Below are 22,703 nucleotides of genomic sequence, written 5' to 3'. Positions count from 1 at the left end.
GTTAATTTTTTTGTCATAAAGGCAGCCAGGTACTCTCAATTTTCAAATTGTATCCTCATGAAATTGGACTATCTTTGGGCACCACTGACCACTTCCTCTTTCCTGAAATTATCTGTTTGGCTTCTTGGACCTTGGACTAGGTTCTTCCCTGATTTCCATCTGACCATAGTTTTTCATCCTCCTTTACTAATCTTCCTGCATCTGCTCCTTAAATTTTGCTCTTTCCATGCCTCCATTGTGTCGTCTTCCCTTCATACTTTCCATTGTTTCTGTGGGTGAGAATTTGCTAGTACATATTCATGATCTCAACTGCCTTGCGTATGACTGTGCCTTTGAAATCTTTGCCCAGGGAAACTTAACTCATGAACACAGATCATGTGTTCATCTGATTCATGAGCTTCCTGGCTTGGAAGCTTTGCTGGGGCTTTGAATGAAGGACACCATCACCTGTTCACTTGTTCTTCCATTCCTTCTTCATTCATTCAACAAATATTTATTGATGGCCATTGCAGGGTAGTCACCACATTAGGCTCTGGGATGTAACACACCAGGCTCTTACTCCCCTGAGGAAAATAAATTTCAATTGTTGCTTGGCAAAGTGTGGTTCACTAATTACATGACAGACTCACTGGAAGAAGAAAGGCTTCTTTTAAAAATGCCAACTTGAGAGACCTTCAAGACGGCAGAGGAGTAAGACGTGGAGATCACCTTCCTCCCCACAAATACATCAGAAATACATCTACATGTGGAATAACTCCTACAGAACACGTACTGAACGCTGGCAGAAGACCTCAGACTTCCCAAAACGCAAGAAACTCCCCAGGTACCTGGGCAGGGCAAAAGAAAAAAGAAAAAATAGAGACAAAAGAATAGGGATGGACCTGCACCTCTGGGAGGAAGCTGTGAAGGAGGAAAAGTTTCCACACACTAGGAAGCCCCTTCAATGGCAGAGACAGGGGTTGACCCAGGGTTGGGGGAAGCTTTGGAGCCACGGAGGAGAGCGCAGCCACAGGGGTGCGGAGGGCAAAGCAGAGAGATTCCCGCACAGAGGATCGGTGCTGACCAGCACTCATCAGCCCGAGAGGCTTGTCTGCTCACCCGCCGGGGCGGGCGGGGGCTGGGAGCTGAGGTTCGGGCTTCGGAGGTCGGATCCCAGGGAGAGGACTGGGGTTGGCTGCGTGAACACAGCCTGAAGGGAGCTAGTGCACCACAGCTAGCTGGGAGTGAGTCCGGGAAAAAGTCTGGAACTGCTGAAGAGGCAAGAGACCATTGTTTCAGGGTGCACAAGGAGAGGGGGATTCAGAGCACTGCCCAAACGAGCTCCAGAGACGGTGTGAGCCGTGGCTATCAGCGCGGACACCAGAGACGGGCATGAAACGCTAAGGCTGCTGCAGCCACCAAGAAGCCTGTGTGCGAGCACAGGTCACTATTCACACCCCTGCCCCCGGGAGCCCATGCAGCCCGCCACTGCCAGGGTCCTGTGATCTGGGGATAACTTCCCCAGGAGAACGCATGGCACACCTCAGGCTGTTGCAACGTCATGCCGGCCTCTGCCACAGCAGGCTCGCCCCGCATTCTGTACCCCTCCCTCCACCCAGCCTGAGTGAGCAACAGCCCCCTAATCACCTGCTTCAGACCTAGAGACACATACAGATTGAAAGTGAGGGGATGGAAAAAGATATTCCATGCAAATGGAAATCGAAAGAAAGCTGGAATAGCAATTCTCATATGAGACAAAATAGATTTTAAAATAAAGACTATTACAAGAGACAAAGAGGACACTACATAATGATCAAGGGATAAATCCAAGAAGAAGATATAACAATTGTAAATATTTATGCAGCCAACATAGGAGCACCTCAATACATAAGGTAAATACTAACAGCCATAAATGGGGAAATCGACAGTAACACAATCATAGTAGGGGACTTTAACACCCCACTTTCACCAATGGACAGATCATCCTAAATAAAAATAAATAAGGAAACACAAGCTTTAAGTGATACATTAAACAAGATGGACTTAATTGATATTAATAAGACATTCCATCCAAAAACAACAGAATACACGTTCTTCTCAAGTGCTCATGGAACATTCTCCAGGATAGAACATATCTTGGGTCACAAATCAAGCCTTGGTAAATTTAAGAAAATTGAAATTGTATCAAGTATCTCTTCTGATCACAACGCTATGAGACTAGATATCAGTTACAGGAAAAAATCTGTAAAAAATACAAACATATGGAGGCTAAACAATACACTACTAAATAACCAAGAGATCACTGAAGAAATCAAAGAGGAAATTAAAAAAATACCTAGAAGCAAATGACAATGAAAACACAATGACCCAAAACCTATGGGATGCAGCAAAAGCAGTTCTAAGAGGGAAGTTTCTAGCAATACCATCCTACCTCAAGAAAGAAGAAAAATCTCAAATAACTAACCTAACCTTATACCTAAAGCAATCAGAGAAAGAAGAACAAAAACACCCCAGTTAGCCGAAGAAAAGAAATCATACAGATCAGATCAGAAATAAATGAAAAAGAAATGAAGGAAACGATAGCAAAGATCAATAAAACTAAAAGCTGGTTCTTTGAGAAGATAAAACTGATAAACCGTTAGCCAGACTTATCAAGAAAAAAAGGGAGAAGACTCAAATCAATAGAATTAGAAATGAAAAAGGAGAAGTAACAACTGACACTGCAGAAATACAAAGGATCATGAGAGATTACTACAAGCAACTCTATGCCAATAAAATGGACAACCTGGAAGAAATGGACAAATTCTTAGGAAAGCACAACCTTCTGAGACTGAACCAAGAAGAAATAGAAAATATAAACAGATCAATCACAATCACTGAAATTGAGACTGTGCTTAAAAATCTTCCAACAAACAAAAGCCCAGGACCAGATGGTTTCACAGGAGCAATCTGTCAAACATTTAGAGAAGAGCTAACACCTATCCTTCTCAAGCTTTTCCAAAATATAGCAGAGGGAGGAGCACTCCCAAACTCATTCTACGTGGCCACAATCACCCTGATACCAAAACCAGACAAAGATGTCACAAAGAGAGAAAACTACAGGCCAATATCACTGTTAAACATAGATGCAAAAATCCTCAACAAAATACTAGCAAACAGTATCCAACAACACATTAAAAGGATCATACGCCATGATCAAGTGGGGTTTATCCCAGGAATGCAAGGATTCTTCAGTATATGCAAATCAATCAATGTGATACACCATATTAACAAATTGAAGGAGAAAAACCATATGATCATCTCAATAGATGCAGAAAAAGCTTTCAACAAAATTCAATACCCATTTATGATAAAAACCCTCCAGAAAGTAGGCATAGACGGAACTTACCTCAAAATAATAATGACCATCTATGCCAAACCCACATAGAACATCGTTCTCAATGGTGAAAAACTGAAACCATTTCCTCTAAGATCAGGAACAAGACACAGTTGTCCAATCTCACCACTATTATTCAACATAGTTTTGGAAGTTCTAGCCACAGCAATCAGAGAAGAAAAAGAAATAAAAGTATTCCAAGTCGGAAAAGAAAAAGTAAAGCTGTCATTGTTTGCAGATGACATGATATTATACATAGAGAATCCTAAAGATGTGACTGGAAAACTACTAGAACTAATCAATGAATTTGGTAAGGTAGCAGGATACAGAATTAATGCACAGAAGTCTCTTGCATTCCTATACACTAATGATGAAAAATCCGAAAGAGAAATTAAGGAAACACTCCCATTTACCATTGCAACAAAAAGAATAAAATACCTAGGAATAAACCTACCTAAGGAGACAAAAGACCTGTATGCAGAAAACTATAAGACACTGATGAAAGAAATTAAAAATTATACAAATATATGGAGAGATATACCATGTTCTTGGATGGGAAGAATCAACATCGTGAAAATGACTATATTACCCAAAGCAATCTACAGATTCAATGCAATCCCTATCAAACTACCAATGGCATTTTTCACAGAACTAGAACAAAAAATTTCACAATTTGTATGGAAACACAAAAGACCCCTAATAGCCAAAGCAATCTTGAGAAAGAAAAACGGAGCTGGAGGAATCAGGCTTCCGGACTTCAGACTATACTACACAGCTACAGTAATCAAGACAGTATGGTACTGGCACAAAAACAGAAATATAGATCAATGGAACAGGATAGAGAGCCCAGAGGTAAACCCACGCACATATGGTCATTTTATTTTTGATAAAGGAGGCAAGAATATACAATGGATAAAAGACTGCCTCTTCAATAAGTGGTGCTGGGACAACTGGAAAGCTACATGAAAAAGAATGAAATTAGAACACTCCCTAACACGATCCACAAATATAAACTCCAAATGGCTTAAAGACCCAAATGTAAGGCCAGACACTATCAAACTCTTAGAGGAAAAGATAGGCAGAACACTGTATGACATAAATCACAGCAAGATCCTTTTTGATCCACCTCCTAGAGAAATGGAAAGAAAAACAAAAATAAACAAATGGGACCTCATGAAACTTAAAAGCTTTTGCACAGCAAAGGAAACCATAAAGAAGACAAAAAGACAACTCTCAGAATGTGAGAAAATATTTGCAAATGAAGAAACTGACAAAGGATTAATCTCCAAAATTTACAAGCAGCTCATGCAGCTCAATATCAAAAAAACAAACAACCCAATCCAAAAATGGGCAGAAGACCTAATTAGACATTTCTCCAGAGAAGATACACAGATTGCCAACAAACACATGAAAGGATGCTCAACATCACTAATCATTAGAGAAATGCAAATCAAAACTACAATGAGGTATCATCTCACACCGGTCAGAATGGCTATCATCAAAAAATCTACAAACAATAAATGCTGGAGAGGGTGTGGAGAAAAGGGAACCCTCTTGCACTGTTGGTGGGAATGTAAATTGATACAGCCACTATACAGAACAGTATGGAGGTTCCTTAAAAACTGAAAATAGAACTACCATACGACCCCAAAATCCCACTACTGGGCATATACCCTGAGAAAAGCATAATTCAAAAAGAGTCATGTACCACAGTGTTCATTGCAGCTCTATTTACAATAGACAGGACATGGAAGCAACTTAAGTGTCCACTGACAGATGAATGGATAAAGAAGATGTGGCACATATATACAATGGCATATTACTCAGCCATAAAAAGAAACGAAATTGAGTTTTGTAGTGGGTGGACCTAGAGTCTGTCATACAGAGTTAAGTCAGAAAGAGGAAAACAAATACTGTGGGCTAACACATATATATGGAATCTAAAAAAAAAAAAAAAAAAATGGTTCTGAAGAACCTAGGGGCAGGGCAGGAATAAAGACGCAGATGTAGAGAATGGATTTGAGGATACGGGGAGTAGGAAGGGTAAGCTGGGACGAAGTGAGAGAGTGGCATGGACATATATACACTACCAAATATAAAATAGATAGCTAGTGGGAAGCAGCTGCATAGCATAGGGAGATCAGCTCGGTGCTTTGTGACCACCTAGAGGGGTGGGATAGGGAGGGTGGGAGGGAGACACAAGAGGGAGGAGAAATGGGGATATATGTATATGTATAGCTGTTTCACTTTGTTATACAGCAGAAACTAACACACCATTGTAAAGCAATTATACTCCAATAAAGATGTTAAAAAAAAAATGTCAACTTGAGGTTCCTTTCCAGACCTATTAAATTGTAATATCTCCGAACTGGGACCCAGTGAGATGTATTTTGTGTAAACCCTGTAAGAGATTCTGAGGAGCATAATTTAAAATTCAGAAAATCTCTTATTTAAATAAGAAGAAAATCAAATAAATAAATGCATAATTACATACTGTAAAGTTGCCATTGAAGAAGACTAGAAGGTGCTGTGTGTTGTATAATAAGGGATTAAGGAGGGTTGATACCTAATTACCTGGGAGTTAGGCACGGGGAGAGATCATGCCTGGCCATGTGATTAATCAGAGATGAGGTTGAAGTAAGTGAAATGCTAAGGATGACTCTCAAACACAAGCTTGGATGGCATTGTTTGGTTCCTCTTTTTTCTCTTGCCACCCTTATCTCTATTTTCTTCACTGTATCTTAAATCCAGACCATCTTCTTCATCACCACTGCTTCTAACGGTTCACAGGCTCTTGTTTTGCCTGGAATCATGACATTATTCCCCTATTTCTTATCCTTGCCTCTGTATCACTCTTTTCCCTGATCTCTCACCACAGTGATCTCCAAAATAAAAAAATATATTTTTTATATATTTATATAAAGTTTTATATTTATAGTTTACATGTGATCACACATTTGGTTAAAATCCTTTAAACATCCTCTATGGCCTTGAGAATAAAATCTGAAAACCAAAACCTGGTACTGCTTACAACATCCTTCATGCTCACTGCCGTTCTTTGGATTCCTGTCACCATTGCCTTTCATCTGGAGTTCTGCAACAGCCTCAGCGTGATTGGTGATTGACCCATATCTAGTCTTGGGTTCCTTCAGTCTTCTACCTTGCAGCGCAGCAATTCCTCTAAACGGTAAAGCTCATCATCCCTATCTTTATTATAACCCTTCAGAGGATCCCAACTACCGCCTTCAAGATAATATCCGAACTACTCTCAATGGCTTATAAGGTTCTTCAGGATCTAGCATCACCTCTATTCCCTAGCTTGCTTCTTACCAATTCCCCCAGTGCTTTTATTTATACTTTTGCTATTCTTTATACCTTTAGTTTCTCCAGTTTGTTATGACTTCTTGCCCTTGAATCTTGATGTCTTTTTTTTTTTTTTTTTTTTTTTCTTTTTTGGCTTGAGATCCCCTTCCCTGGTTTACCTCCTATACATCCTTCAGGCTGCTGTTCACACATCCCTGAAGCCTATGCTTGGTGGCCCTGCTGGATCCTCTTTTAGCTGTACCACTTCCTCACCCCTTTTCTTTTTGGGGAGTTTCATACTGAACTGCGACTGGCCCTCTGCTTATCTCTTTCCCCACTTGCACTGTCTCTGGAGGCCAGCAACCATGCCTTGGTCACTGTTGAATTCCCACATCGAACCTTGTCTGGAACATGCAATATGTTTTTTTATACAGCAAATGAAGGACTGAGTATTAATACTTCCTGACTGTATCAACATAGTTTGCATATTTAAAAAATAACAGCTTTATTGAGATAATTCAAATGCCATAAAATGTGCCCATTTTAAAATATATAATTCCGTGGCTTTTAGTATATTCACAGAGTTGTGTATCCATTACCACTAATTTTAGACCATTTTCATCACCTCCCAAGAAATCCTGTACCCTTGAGTAGTAACTCTCTATTCTCTTCCCTCCTTAACCCCTAGCAGTCACCAATCTACTGTCTCTCTATGGATTTGCTTATTCTGGACATTTCATATAAATTAAAATCACACACTATATGGTCTTTGTGACTGATTTCTTTCACTTAGCATATTTTCAAGGTTCATCTATTTTATAGCATATAATAGTACTTTATTTCTTTTTAATATTTGGTTGAATAGATAAAGCACATTTTGTTTATGCACATTTGGGTTGTTTCTGCTTTTTTGCTATAATGAGTAATGATGCTGTGAACATTCATGTACAAATTTTTGTGTAAACATATGTCTCCAGTTTTCTTAGATTAAAATTACTTAGGAGTGGAATTGCTAGGTCATATGGCAATTCTGTGTTTAACTTTTGAGGAAGTGCCAAACCGTTGTCCAAAATAACTGCACCATTTTACATTGCCACCAACAATGTAAAGGGTTTTACTTTCTCCGCATCTTCAATAACACTTGATACTGTCTGTATTTTTTATTATGACCATTCTAGTGGGTACTATGGTTTTGATTTGCATTTCTCTTATGACTAATGATGTTAGACATCTTTTCATGTGCATATTGGCTACTCATATGTCTTTTTTTGAGAAATGTCTCTTCATTTCTTTTGCTTATTTTTAATTGGATTGTATGCCTTTTTAACAGTTTGATTCTAAGAGTTTTAAGAAATAAAATCTGGATATAAGTTCCTTATCAGATATATGATATGAAAATATTTTTGCCCACTCTGTGGGTTGTCTTTTCACTCTCCTAATGGCATCTGTTGAATCACAAAAGTAATACTGATGAAGTCTAATTTATTTATTTTTATTTTGTTGCTTATTCTTTTGGTGTCATGTCTTGTCCCAGCACCATTGTTGAAAAGACTATTTTTTCTCCATTTTCTTGTCATCATTGTCAAAAATCAATTGACCATACATATAAGAGGTTATCTCTGGGCTCTCAATTTTATTTCAGTAATTAGTTTATCTTTATGCCAGTATCATGCTGCTTGATTACTACAGCTTTGTAGTAAGTTTTAAAATTAGGAAGTGTGAATCTTCCAACTTCACTCTTCACTTTCAAGGTCATTTTGTCTCTTCTGGGTCCCTTATATTCCCACATGAATTTTAGGATCAACTTGTCAATTTCTGCAAAGAAGCCAGATAAGATTTTAATAGGGATTATGTCAAATATGTTGGTCAGTTTTGTATCTCCATCTTGGCAATGTTAAATCTTCTGATCCATGAACTTGGGATTTCTTTTCATTTATTCATTTCTTTAACTTTCTTGAAATGATATTTTGTAGTTTTTAGTTAAAAAAACTCTTGCACTTTACTTGTTAAGTTTATTCCTAAGTATTTTATTTTTGATGCTATTGTAAATGAAATTTTAAATTGTATTTTAAATAAGAGTAGTCTGCACTTTTAAAGGTTATGTAGATCTGTAACATCACATAAAACTAGGACTTCAATCTGAGAATCATCTCACACATATTATCTTTTCAAAGGACACTAAACCTACATACCACTTTGAAGAGAAGTAGAAAGCTTTGCATGACCCAAATGAAAGGATGAATATTACTGAATCAATATATATCTATATACAAACATATTTATATATATGAATGTGTATACTAATATATTGAGAAACTGTATTTTGAGTTGCATTATCAAATTAATTGTGCAACATGTAGTCATTCATATGTGAATCGTATGATTCACAAAATATGATACCAAATTTTGACATTTTAAATACTCATGCTAATTAAGTGCACTTGTTAAAACTATTGACTATATGGAAATTAACGAGTAAACCTTTGAAAAAATGCCCAGTTTCACTGAAAATGTTTGCATGTACAATCTGCTGTTACATAAGTCTGATGAAGAGTTGGGTTTTTGAATACTGCAGTGGCAAACTAGTCACCAAAATGATTATTAATACTATGCTTATTTATAGAGCAAGATGAAAAGAGCTAGTTAAGGATGGTATGACTACATATCAATTATCTTTAAGTGTTATATTTAAAATTTTCCCACATGTATAGTAATCATAACATTGAAGATACCACTTAATATGTGGGAAAAACACTGCAACAGAAGTATTAAATTGAGTGAGAATTTTGTAGTGAATACTGGAAATGATTAATTATAGTGGGGCCTTTAATTGGGAAATATTCTTGTAGTCCTTTTTTTTCAGGAGTTCTTAAAACTACACAGAAGAAAATTATTCTATAAAAAATAATGTCTTTAATTTATGAAGCATTACTCTAGGTTGATTGGTCTGGGAAGATTAAAGATGAAAAAATGTAAGCACATTCACTCAGAAAGTTTTGGTTTTGTGGTTGCTGATATATTTGTCTGCAGTAATAATAGAAATTGACAGCAGAAGCCAGTTGATGGCTCACATTCTATGAAATGTACTGGATTGGAGCCTACAGAATGAATTACTATTGGTGAACATTGTCAAGACAGGAATGGGCTATGGTTTTGTCCCTAGAAGGTCTATCTATATAACTATCATCCATTTGTTAGAACACATGTTTTAGACAGAAAACATCCTAATATCAGAATAATGCCAAAGGAGAGGAAGATACATTTTTAAAATGTATGGATATGGCTTCTCTTTTTAAGCATTATGAAAGATGGTATTATTTGTTAATATAGCAAAGCAAGAGAGCTGAATGATCTTTGTTGATGCTTTGTAGCATAGTTGTGAAAAATAGGAAGTTTAATTTACTCTCAAGTAGTAGTATTTTTAATTTAGCAACATATCCAAAATAAATTATGTGTCTCAAATACTAATGTATTTACAAGATCCTGACTCAAGTGTTCGCTACTTGTTCTTCCTTGGGGTGGATATTGGTTGGTTCCCAGACTTCAACTATGGCATCAAAACACAGTACAGTTATATGTAAATAGATTCCTTGGTGAAAATGTAGTCATGTATGATTAACATGTTTACTGAAACATACATAAATTTTCTCCATTATATCAAGAAATGTAACATGTATTGCTTGACTATACTGTTTTTTACTAAAGAAAATTTACAACTGTTAAAAAATTGTGGTTTTTTTCATTATCTTATAACTTTAATTTTTATTTATGAAAAACATTTTTCCACTAGTTCAGTATTCAGGAAACTGATCAAGAAAATGTAGTACTTAGCTTTTAATGATGAATATTTATCCTCCATAATGAAGCCTATCAGATTTGGATATATTTCTTTGTTAATAAGTCTTATTTCCTTATAGAAAATAAAGTATATTGAGAATTAAAGAATTAGACATGTGGGTAGACAAGCTGAACTTTAAGGTCTCTACCAAACTTGAAGTTTAATGTTTCTGAGGTTTTTTTTTTTTGGCTGCCTTTTTTTTTTAACGGTAACATTATAAATCTATAGAAGCCCCAAACAAAATGCAATTTTGGTTTTACAATAATTAGCTTTGAAACATAACCTTCACAGAAAGTATTTTATTATCTTGTAAGAGTCCATTAGGGTATACAATCAATATTTTAGCCACTCAAGTGGAGTATTTCATTTTTCTCAATATTTTTGAGATAAGCCACTTTCAATTTAACTTCTTTTTCTTGCCTAATGGAATCTTATACATAAATAAAATAACTTTTCTAAATCATTAAAACCTAATAGAAAATTAACAGGGTTATGATAGATTGCTTTTCCTTTGTGGTGAAGAGACAAGGTAGAGCTAGTAGTCTTGAGTACCTTTAGGACATATGAAGTACCATCTACTTTCTCAAGGGAGGATATTTGAAATTAAACATGCATGAATTATCTACTCCACCTGGGGGAGATCTGATAGCCCTCAGCAAGTGTTGAACTTCAGGGCTACAATTCTCTGCCCTCCACTATTCACCCCACATTCAAGAAAGGAAAGCATCCTTTAGCAATAGATCTATTTATGAGAACAATCTCAGTCACATAGTTCCCAAAGGGGAGGCAACCTTAAGAGTGATGATAGATATTGCTGACACTAGACACTTTGGGGCATTTTTTTGGTATAAGATAGTTGTCACTACCTTCTCAGTAGATTCTCAGTAGACTACTGTACTGGTGGTGGTCACAGAATGGGTAAGTAAGCTTAATTTGAGCTGCATTAGTTTTCTATTGCTGTGTAACAACTCCATATTTAGCAGCTTACGACAATAAAACACTTATCATCTCACACAGTTCCTGTAGATTGGACATTCAGAAGCAGCTCAGCTGGGTTGTTCTGGCTCAGGGTCCCTCATGAGGTTGCGGTCAAGGTGTCAGCTGGGGCTGCAGTCATCTAAAGGCTTGACTGGAGCCAGACGATTCACTGTCTAGGTGGCTCCCTCACATGCATGGCAAGTGGGTGCTGACTGTGGGCAGGAAGCCTCAGTTCCTTTCCGTAGGGCTGCTTGAGAGCTCTCATGACAGTCTGGTTCTCTCCCAGGAGTGAGCAGTCCAGGAGAGAACAAGGCACAGGCTGAAATGTCATTTACGACCTAGCCTCAGAAACCGCGTGCAGTCATTTCTGGAATATGTTATTGTTTATAGCTTATCTTTTATATAGTAGTCGCTTTTCGTAATGAGCTGTCTCCTATGATCCATAATTTCTGCTTTGTCTTATTAGCATTCTGTGCGATCTGATGCTATTTCCAGGTGACAGTGTCAGAACTGATTTGACTTGTAGGACACCCAGCTGGTGTCCAAGGATTGCTTGGTGGTGTGGGAAACCCCACTTCCCTTGCCCCCTCACATTGGAATCGGGTCCAGAACCTTCAGTAAACAGATTTAAGGAAAGAGGTCAATGATTGGCAAAATTCCCTTAAAATAACAAGTTTGTTTTAATAGAGGTATTCTGTCATCTAATTCAAAAGAGTACGATGGAACTTTAAGACCCTGAAGCAGAGAGAGATCATAGCAGGGGAACTCGCTCATTTGTGCCAATTTCACTGCTTTAAGCCTACTTTTGTTCAATGGAAAACATAACCGTCAAGCTATCTCACTCAGCATGGTCTTTTCCATAATGTGAAAATGCAAGAGTGGGGGAATAAGTGAATTTTAAGCTTAAACAGGCAAAAACATTAATATAGTTATCACCATGAACACATGAGGAGTGTCAGAGATTAAAGTAGCTAGTTTTGCCATTTCCTTTCAAAATTGACACAGTGAGATTTGAATTTCCCCAAATATGGTGGAAAGACTTGGATCACCATTTCTATGTGTGTTTATAGCCTAGCCAGTGTTTCAAGGATTCTGGCATTTATATCTGAGCTTAGCTCTAACATGTTTTTCCATGGGACTCTTTTTTTTTTTCTGTTTTAAAACTGTTTGGGCCATTAAATCTTTCTCCAAATGTCAGATTGGTCAACACCAAGGAGGTAAGTGGAACGTAATGACACTCATCAAGTTGATGATGTGAATGATTTATTGGACCCAATCATTTAGCACTTTCATAAAGTCAATATCAGGGAAAGAAACTCTGGGCTCTTATTATGGTAAACTGTACTGTCAGCATTCAGTGATTTATTACAAACCTGTGGCTAGGATTAGGATATTATAAATGGGGGGAAAATGGAAGGCTCATGAATATTTTATACCTACAGGTGGAAGACATGCAGTGGGCCAATAGAGAGCACACTCAACCGGCGTCTGTCTGCAGCCTGCCCTGTAAGCCCGGGGAGAGGAAGAAAACGGTGAAAGGAGTTCCTTGCTGCTGGCACTGCGAGCGCTGTGAAGGTTACAACTACCAGGTGGATGAGCTCTCCTGTGAACTCTGCCCTTTGGATCAGAGACCAGACATCAACCGCACAGGCTGTCAGCTCATCCCCATCATCAAACTCGAGTGGCATTCTCCCTGGGCTGTGGTGCCTGTGTTCGTTGCCATATTGGGAATCATCGCCACCACCTTTGTGATCGTGACCTTTGTCCGCTATAACGACACACCTATTGTGAGGGCTTCGGGACGCGAACTTAGTTACGTGCTCCTAACGGGGATTTTTCTCTGTTATTCAATCACCTTTTTAATGATTGCCGCACCAGATACAATCATCTGCTCCTTCCGACGGATCTTCCTAGGACTCGGCATGTGTTTCAGCTATGCAGCCCTTCTTACCAAAACAAACCGAATCCACCGAATATTTGAGCAGGGGAAGAAATCTGTCACAGCACCCAAGTTTATCAGTCCAGCATCCCAGCTGGTGATCACCTTCAGCCTGATCTCCATCCAGCTCCTGGGAGTGTGTGTCTGGTTTGTTGTGGACCCACCGCACATCATCATTGACTATGGAGAACAGCGGACTCTAGACCCGGAGAATGCCAGGGGAGTGCTCAAGTGTGACATCTCTGATCTCTCGCTCATTTGTTCACTAGGGTACAGTATCCTCTTGATGGTAACTTGTACTGTTTATGCCATTAAAACAAGAGGAGTTCCAGAGACTTTCAATGAAGCCAAACCTATTGGATTTACCATGTATACCACCTGCATCATTTGGTTAGCTTTCATCCCCATCTTTTTTGGTACAGCCCAGTCAGCAGAAAAGGTAAGTGGCAAGAAATGCCAACCCTTTTCCTGGATTTAACTTCTTCCTTTAGGATGCTTTCCCTTCTTTCTTTTTGGTTCACTTATATTCTCTTAAGAAGCTTCAGTGTTTTATATATATATTCAAGGTCACTTTGCTCTGAATATGTGTTGACTAAGGCTGATTTTCTATGAAAAACACTTTAATGTGTCCTCCTTGGCAAGGTTGAAGATTGACAGAGCTCACATCACTTTCTGGGTCCCTTTTCCCAGTTCTGTTATCGACTAACATAACTTCTTTTCCAAACGTTAAGAGGAAGGGAGAAAAGGCAGACATGATTCACAGGGGTGAGCTATTCCAGAGGTATCTCAATGCATGACAAATGCCTCCTTTCCCGGTTCTAATGTTACTCTCAGAAAAAGCTATTCCTTAATAATTATGATGGTTTTAGTCACAGAAGCAAACTGCAACAGCAAAAACTAAGTGGCTTAATTCAATCTGAACCGTTGTACTATTTCTCTTTAGCCCCCATTCTTATTATTTTTCCATATGAGGAGGATGATGGTGAGGGTTGAAAGAAGAAGCAATGGGCGGTTATATAATGCAGTTTATATTTTTTTAGAAGTTGAAGATCAATTGAATTTCCTGAAATAATTTTCTTTTGTTACTAATCTTCCATTAACTTCGCCACACAAAACACTGCATGTGAAGAATATCTGTGCGTGAAAGGAAATACATGCTGAACTGGATGTGTGTATTTCTATGTATAGAAAAGCAGAGAACTAACGTTAACCATGACTTCCAAGGTTTGGGTGGTGTGATGGAGACAGCCAGTTTGAAAAACAAAGGCAAATGCTACCATTCTAAAGGGATAGCTCTTCAGCCCTAATGGGCATATGAGAAAGTTCTCTCAGAGTAAGGATGTAAAGATTATTCCATCCTCCATCATCAGAAGTCATGAGGAAGTCAAAACACCGGGGGGGGGGGGGCGGAAATTATATTCCCTAGGTTCTAACATTCCAAGTAAGGTCCCACATGACTCTTAAAATTCCAACTAATTCAGAGGAAAAAATACTCAACAAGGGCATGGAGAGCTCATTAGTATGAGCGTTCATCCCTTACTCGATCAATGTGGTCTTCAACTTTGAAAGACAAAAAAGGTACTTCAGCAAACCTGCTGCTGAATAGAGCAAACTTGCCATGGGTTCCAGACCTGTGACCTTTCTTGACTTGAATGGCCTGATGAAAGTCCACGAATATTTTATGTAGGACCATGCTCATGGCGGGAAAATAAAGTAAGACAGTTTGGGACACTAAACCTAACAACTAGAAAACATTATATCTGGACATACACAGATGTGAATTTATTAGGATCAAACTTGTAAATTTAACTTAGGAAGGGATTTGTCGCTCAAAGTTTATTAGGTCTGTTTGGACATGGTTAGTTGGACTAGTCAGGGAAAAATATTGTTTTTTAGTGTCTAGAAATGTCCACATTATGTGAATTATTGATAACATCAACCTAACTGGTACTTGTATTTGTGTTTGAACCTAGAACTGTTTTTTTTAACATATTGTTTTATCTAGAGAGGGCCATAGGAAGTTTATTTTGTTTTCTTGTGGACAACAAATATTTAACCAAACAAAATCTCCTGAGTTCTGATATCTAACTCTCTTTTCTTTTGTTTTCTCTTCCTTTACATTTTATAAAAGACAGTCTACTCTTACTTTTCATATTGTGAGTTCAAGGATCTGGGGGAGCAAATATAAGTGCTAATAAGATGTTATTTCTATTCAGGGAACTCTTTCAGTGACTCAATTTTTAGAAGAAATTTTTAGAATAAATAAAATCGTGGTCCTACATCAAGCTATTGGACACCTTCATAGTAATTCAAACATGCATCATAGTAAGTTTTTTTTAAGGTAACTGAAAAAAAAAATGACCATTTTCTCTCAGATCAAGAACTCTGCAGAGTTGCAGCTGTCCCCTGAGGAGCAATGATGGAGACAGTGAGAGTTTCAGGATGAGATGGACACATGAATAAGCCAGGGCTGGAGGCTGCCCAGTGCTGGGCCTGTGGGAGCTGTACATCCATCTGAAAACCTGGAGTGTATGTACATACTTATCAGGGTGGATTTATCAATGCCTCCAGAGAGATGACTGAATGCTAGCCAGAATTCTTTTTTCTTTTTTAGCTTTGTGCAATCGAAGTAAGTCAGAGAAGCACACTGTAAGACAAATTTATAAAATATGTTAATGGGAATTTATTTGTATTCATGATATGATTGAATGTGGAAATGAGTGAAGAAATCAAGAAGAAACACTAATTCTAGGAATTTTCAGAACATTGGAAAGTGCTCAAATTATGTAGTTAGGCTTGGAGTTGCTGAATTTAGACCAGCTCTACATCAAGAGCTATTATCTGATAAGTAGCTAAGATTTGCTACTGAAGTATTTTGTGTAATACACTTATGCGTCAACCTAACACTTCACGTTAAAATTTGCTTCCTGCTATTCTCTGTCAAAGTATCTTTAATTACTCAAAACAATACACAGAATGTTTGAGAGTGTTTATTTTTTCACGTTGCTAAAATTATTGACACAGATATTAAACGTGAATAAAACTTTTATATCTCTAAAGGCAGGCTTTCTCTAAGTTTTCTTGACTTTGGATGACCAAAGAGCTGGTCAGTTCTCCATTCTCCTTTATAATGCTCAGCCAGTTAACCCCACGTGATGAGCTTGAAGTGTTTGCAACAGTCAGGAGGCACACACAGCCATTAATTCAGCAGATCCTCATTGAGCATTGTGTCCAGCATTGTGCCAATTATTGAACCATGTCAGTCAGTTTCCCCGAGCCTTCCTTGTACAAAGGCTCAGCCTGTCTCCCAGCTGATGCTGCCTGATGCCTGTCATCACCAGCAAGTGCCAGGTTCCAGGGCAGGAGAAGATCAGGCTCAAGGGCAGGGGGAGATGGTGAGGAGTCAGATGTGAGATGAGAAAGCGAAGAAAAGAACTATGCATCCTGTAACTATACATCAGTGACACAGAATTTATAACATGGAAGAGCAAAATTTCTTCCAGTATGCATTTAATTATGTTTCATGGAGTCATGTCTACAGGAAAAAAACCCATCTAGCCACACAGGTCTCTTTGAAATTACAAGAGAAGTAGGAATAAAAAGTAAAATTAGTTGAATAATTTAGACAGATGTTTTAGAAAACCTCTGAGTAAAATCAAGTTATAAAGGGACATTTGTAGCATTCATGAGGACAGACAGCTCTCCAAAGTATGTCTTCATCCAATGATAAAACACCATTTAATTTCCCCACATTCTTTTTTTTCAGATTTCAAAATCAAGATGAATCATGTTTTTTCCAATAGATTTTAATGACATTATTTATTAGCTTTATATCTACTGCGGCATTTTACTAAATCATAGTTTAAATGCACTTTCTTTTTTCCTATAAAAAGGTGGTGTGAAGGAAGGGCAGACACACTGCGGCACAGACAGGGACCAACTCAAACTTTCATAATTGGGTTGAAAAGACAAAAAATTAAAATATAATTAATGTAATAGTCAGGAAGAGAATCCTCAGGGATGGTTAGGGGCTGTTAGGATGGCAGAAATCTCTTAAATACATGTCTTACCATCTCTAATTGGGTTCATAAAGCCTAGATAATCAGACAAAGGTTATGACACTGCCAAGCTCCAAGGAGCACAGTACTTCAACCAGAGAATAGGATGGAAACAAAACAAAACACCCTCAAAACAGAAAAGAAAACAAAACTCCAAAATGTCAAACACCCCATATGTCCCAAACCAGCCTTTCTTCTTTCACCTTCTGGATAAGTCATGCAGCCTCTATTTAGTAACTTAAGTCAAAAACCTGGAGTTATCTTAGACCCCTCCCTTTACTCACACTCACGTACTCTCACCTTCAAATGTCATCCTTTATCAGTTCATGGAGGGTAAGCCATGTTTGATATATATCTGAATGAATGCATCTCTTAACATAGAGACTTTCATGTAGTATATTCTCAATAAATACCTATTGAATGAGTAAATAGAGTCCCTTGCACAGTAATGACATACTATAATAATAAAAATGCTTATTATTTAAGTTAGAGTATGGCATAATGGTAACCTTATATAGTCATCACATTGTGATCCCCATTGCAACTTTTTTTTTTCTGAAAAATAAGTTTTCTCCTTTGAATGATGGGCCAAATACATTTCTTTTTAAAAATTTTGTCAGTATCACTTATTCTGATATAGGACTGCTAAATAAGGAGAAATATGAAAAGGAATTCTAATAGCTGTCCTTAGTTCTGTCTAAAATACACAAAACAAAGGAGAATTGATGCTATTTTCCAGATGCTTTGCCATGTCAAAAGTATCTCCCTTATTCTTTTACTCTGTCTGTCAGTTATAAGGTGAATGAGTGGAGTAAGGAAGAGCATAAGCTCTCGAGTGGGAGGATGTGGATTCAAATCCTGCAGCTCTGCTAAACTAGCTGAGAAAATTCAGTTAAGAGGCTAAATTTGTGCAGATAGAAATACATTCCCTGGGGAATGCAAAACTCAGATATAAAGCAGCATAAAGCATTTGCCTGCCATCTGTGCCCAGCCCTATTCACAAACTAAAGCAGACTTGAGTTCATACCATCTAGGAAAGGGCAGGAAGATGATTGACTTAAAAAAATCCTCTCATCTCATTATGGTGTATTTTTGTATTAATAGATGTCTCATGGTAGTTTTGCTGAGAGTTACATGCTATGAGTCATGAGACATATTTAGCACATAATAGGCAATCAATAGATACTGGCTGTTATTACGATCAGGCTGTATTTCACGAGGGCAGGGATCTTATTTTATTTTGCTCACCATCATCTCCTTGACACCTAGCATAAAACCGTGCCCAGAATGGGTTCTCCAAAAATATTTGTTTAATGATTGAATGCATTTAAAATTATCCAGATAACTGCATCAGTTTCTCCAGCCGTCTACGGAGCATCCCAACCAGACATGTTTTCTCAAACACAGGGGCTTGCCTGAGGGTAGAGCACACAAGATTACAAAAGTTAAAGATGGAGACAAGAATCTGCAGGACTAGGCAGAAAGAGAAGAGAGTGTTGTTCCTGAGGCAGTATGTAACTGCCTCCATATATTTAGCAGAAAATACTAGAAGAGAGGAAAGCAGAAAGCATTTGCTGAAATACTTGGGTTAAAATTGAAAAGCAGTTTTTTTCATCAGAAAGCAGTTGCTGAAATACTTGGGTTAAAATTGAAAAGTTGAATAACTCTAACAAGAGTTGCGAGAGGTAGTTCTGAAAACAATAATAAAATCCCTGCTTTAAGGAATAGTCCAGATGAGAAGAGAACAGCCTGAAAACCTGTGGTAAGAATGTCAATATAAACTAGATAGCAATGGAAGTAATTTTCAGAAGAGATCAGACCAACCATAACTGTCTCCTAACTTTTCTCCATTTCTTTCGAAAGGAGGGAAATGGAAACAATGATCAGTAACCATCTTGTGTGTCTGTAATTGCTGTAAACCTTATAGCGTTTTCTTTCCTTGTTCACTTACAGTCATTTGAAGCTGATTCCTTTAAAGGAATCCCAGGTTGCAGAACTATTTCAGGCATTATGGTAGATTGTGTCCAGGCAAGATTAATCATACCAGCCTGTTACAATCAACTCTGGAAGGAAAAACCAAATAAAAAAAGGAAAAAGAAAAAAAAGCAACTGGAGAAGAAAACATTTATAGAATCTCATTTATGCACTCAGTAAAAATGATATGCTTGTGAAGGTATAGAAGAAAAAAATGAAATTTTTTCATTAAGGAGATTAAGGAGAAATTAAGGAGATTCTAGGGCACAGTGTAGGCAAGTCTGTTAAGTAGCTCTTCTAGAGAAGGCTGCCTTAGCCAGCCAGGCTTATTACTTTTTTCCCTTTGTGCTACATATTACTGCTGCAGAATATTACCAACTTACACATTTAGGGCAACTCTTTGTGGGGATGCCTATCTAACTGGACAGCACAAAGAAATATTTGCTCCATGAACCTTGCTTAGATTCCATGATCCCACTTTTTGGTGCTCAGATGAAGCTGTGTGGTCTGGGGATACTTAATTGAAACATTTGGTGAGATTGTGGTATTTACACATTTCTCTCTCTCTCTCTCTTTAATTGAAATTGAATTTACAAAGGATTTGAATTTTCTATACCCAAGTTACAATAAATTAATCAATCAGACAATTTAGATAGTCAACCTGGGAATTTAGTCCTAGAGTTCACATATCTCACTAAAATTGTTTGGCTTTCTTAATATCTTTGAAATGCTGTAGAACTAGATTTGATTAAGACCAAAATGTGAATGTCTTCTGAGACATAGTGACCATGACTTTATTTCAAAATGTTTAGCAGGAATACCATACAAATAGACTTATTTTTTTTTCTATATAGGCAGAACTTTAATGACATCCCAGACTGTTCATAGTACAGAACACAGTGACTAATTTACTTATGTAACTTCAAATTGCATTTTCCATGATTCAGTAGCTGCTTATATCTCATGGAGCACACAGGGTGCCAGGAGGAGCAGATTGCAAGCAAATAGTTCCTTTTGGCTGTAACCATATATACATTTTTAGGTTGGGAAATTTTTTTTTAATCTCTAAATACAGTATCACATGGATTAGTACCACCCATCCCAAAGTGTAGAGAAATATTTAACCAAATATTAGTATAAATTCCAGGCTATTTAAAATGAGTGCAAAGCAGATTTATTTGCATCATTAAAAGAAATATAAAAAATACTTAGTCTGGCTTCTGGTTCAAGATATAGGCTGGCACAAACATATATATCGATTGCCTCTAAGGTGATAATGAAATGAAAAGAAGAAGGAAAGAAAAGGAAAAGAAAATAAGGGAAGAAAAGGGGGATGGGAGAGGGAGAGAAAGGTAGGGAGGGAGGGAGAGAGACAGAGAGAGAGGGTCATTATAGGCATAGCTCGGATATATTGCGGGTTTGGTTCCAGACCCCCACGATAAAGCAAATAACACAATAACATGAGTCACAGAGATTTTTTTGGTTTCCAAGTGTGAATAAAATTTATGTTTATACTACACTGTAGTCTATTAACTGTGCAATAGCATTGTATCTAAAAATATGTACATTATTTAATTTAAAATACTTTATTGCTAAAAAATGCTATCATCTGGAGCCTTCAGAGAATCACATCTTTTGTCTGGTAGAAGGTCTTGCCTTGATTTTGATTGCTGCTGGCTGATCAGGGTGGTGGCTGCTGAAGATTGGGGTGGAGCTGTGGAAATTTCTTAAAAATAAGAAAGCAGTGAAGTTTGCCTCATTGATTCACTCTTCCTTTCAATGCTGTTTGATAGCTTTTAACTCAGGGTAGAACTTATTTCAAAATTGGAGTCAATCTTCTCAAACCCTGCTGCTGCTTTATCAATTAAATTTATGCAGTATTCTAAATCTTTTGTTGTCATTTCAAAACTCTTCATAGCATCTTCACCAGGAGTAGATTTCATCTCAAGAAACCACTTTCTTTGCTCAGCCATAAGAAGCAACTCCTTGGCCATTAAAGTTTTAACACAGGATTGTAGCAATTCATTCATCTCTTCAGGGTCCACTTCTAATTCTACTGCTCTTACCATTTGCACCACATCTTCAGTTACTTCCTCCACTGCAGTCTTGAACTCCCACCCCAAGTCATCCATGAGAGTTGGAATCCACTTCTTCCACACTCCTGTTAATGCTGATATTTTGACCTGTTCCCATGAATCATGACTATTCTTAATGGCATCTAGAATGATGAATCCTTTTCAGAAGGTTTTCAATTTACTTTTTCCAGATCCATCAGAGGAATCATTATCTATGGCAGCTCTAACCTTATGAAATATATTTCTTAAATAATAAGACTTGAAAGTCGAAATTACTCCTTGATTCATGGGCTGCAGAATGGATGTTGTGTTAGCAGGTAAGAAAATAACATTAATCTCATTGTACATCTCCATCAGCGCTCTTGGGTGACCAGGTTTATAGTCAATGAGCAGTAATATTTTGAAAGGAATCTTTTTTTTCTGAGCAGTAGGTCTCAACAGTCAGCTTAAGATATTCAGTAAACCAAGTTGTAAACAGATTTTCTGTCATCCAGGCTTTGTTGTTCCACTTACAGAGCATGGCTTCCGAATAGATTTAGCAGCATTCTTAAGGGCCCTAGGGTTTTTAGAATGGTAAGTGAGCACTGGCTTCAACTTAAAGTCAACAGCTGCATTAGTCCCTGACAAGAGAGTTGGTCTGTGCTTTGAAGCTTTGAAGCCAGGCACTGACTTCTCTTCTCTAGCTATGAAAGTCCTAGATGGCATCTTCTTCCAATATTCTCCTTAAACCTCATAAGCCAACCTCTGCTAGCTTCAAACTTTCCTTCTGCAGCCTCCTCACCTCTCTCAGCATTAATAGAATATAAGACAGTTAGGGTCTCACTCTGGGTTAGGCCTTGGCTTTAGGGAATGTTGTGGCTGGTTTGATCTTTTATGGAGACCACTAGAACTTTCTCCATATCAGCAATTAGGCTGTTTAACTTTCTTATCATTTGTGTATTCACTAGAGTAGCACTTCTAATTTCTTTCAAGAACTTTTCTTTTGCATTCACAACTTGGCTAATTGTTTGGCACCAGCGATCTAGCTTTTGGTCTCTCTTGGCTTTCGACATGGCATCCTCACTAAGCTTAATCATTTCTAGCTTTTGATTTAAAGTGAGAGACTTGCAACTCTTCCTTTTACTTGATCACTTAGAGGCCATTGTAGGGTTATTAATTGGCCTAATTTCAGTATTGTTGTGTC

At 37.7% G+C, this 22,703-nt stretch overlaps 1 protein-coding gene across 2 annotated transcripts in view; it reads left to right on the top strand.

The window, feature by feature from the left end:
• The first annotated feature begins 11,865 nt into the window (after positions 1-11,865).
• LOC309632467 (metabotropic glutamate receptor 8-like) overlaps positions 11,866-22,703 on the top strand; it is a 118,473-nt gene continuing 107,635 nt past the window's right edge. For both annotated transcript variants that reach the window (XM_082400118.1, XM_082400117.1), the window contains exon 1: positions 11,866-13,852. In XM_082400118.1, coding sequence (XP_082256244.1) covers positions 12,896-13,852 — 957 coding nt within the window. In that variant the 5' untranslated portion in view covers positions 11,866-12,895. The remainder of the gene's footprint in view (positions 13,853-22,703) is intronic.

Source organism: Balaenoptera borealis, assembly GCF_965194805.1.
Source record: "Balaenoptera borealis genome assembly, chromosome: 7".
NCBI lineage: Eukaryota > Metazoa > Chordata > Mammalia > Artiodactyla > Balaenopteridae > Balaenoptera > Balaenoptera borealis.
Note: the sequence above shows the minus strand (reverse complement) of the source record. Positions and strands in the feature narration are given on the sequence as shown.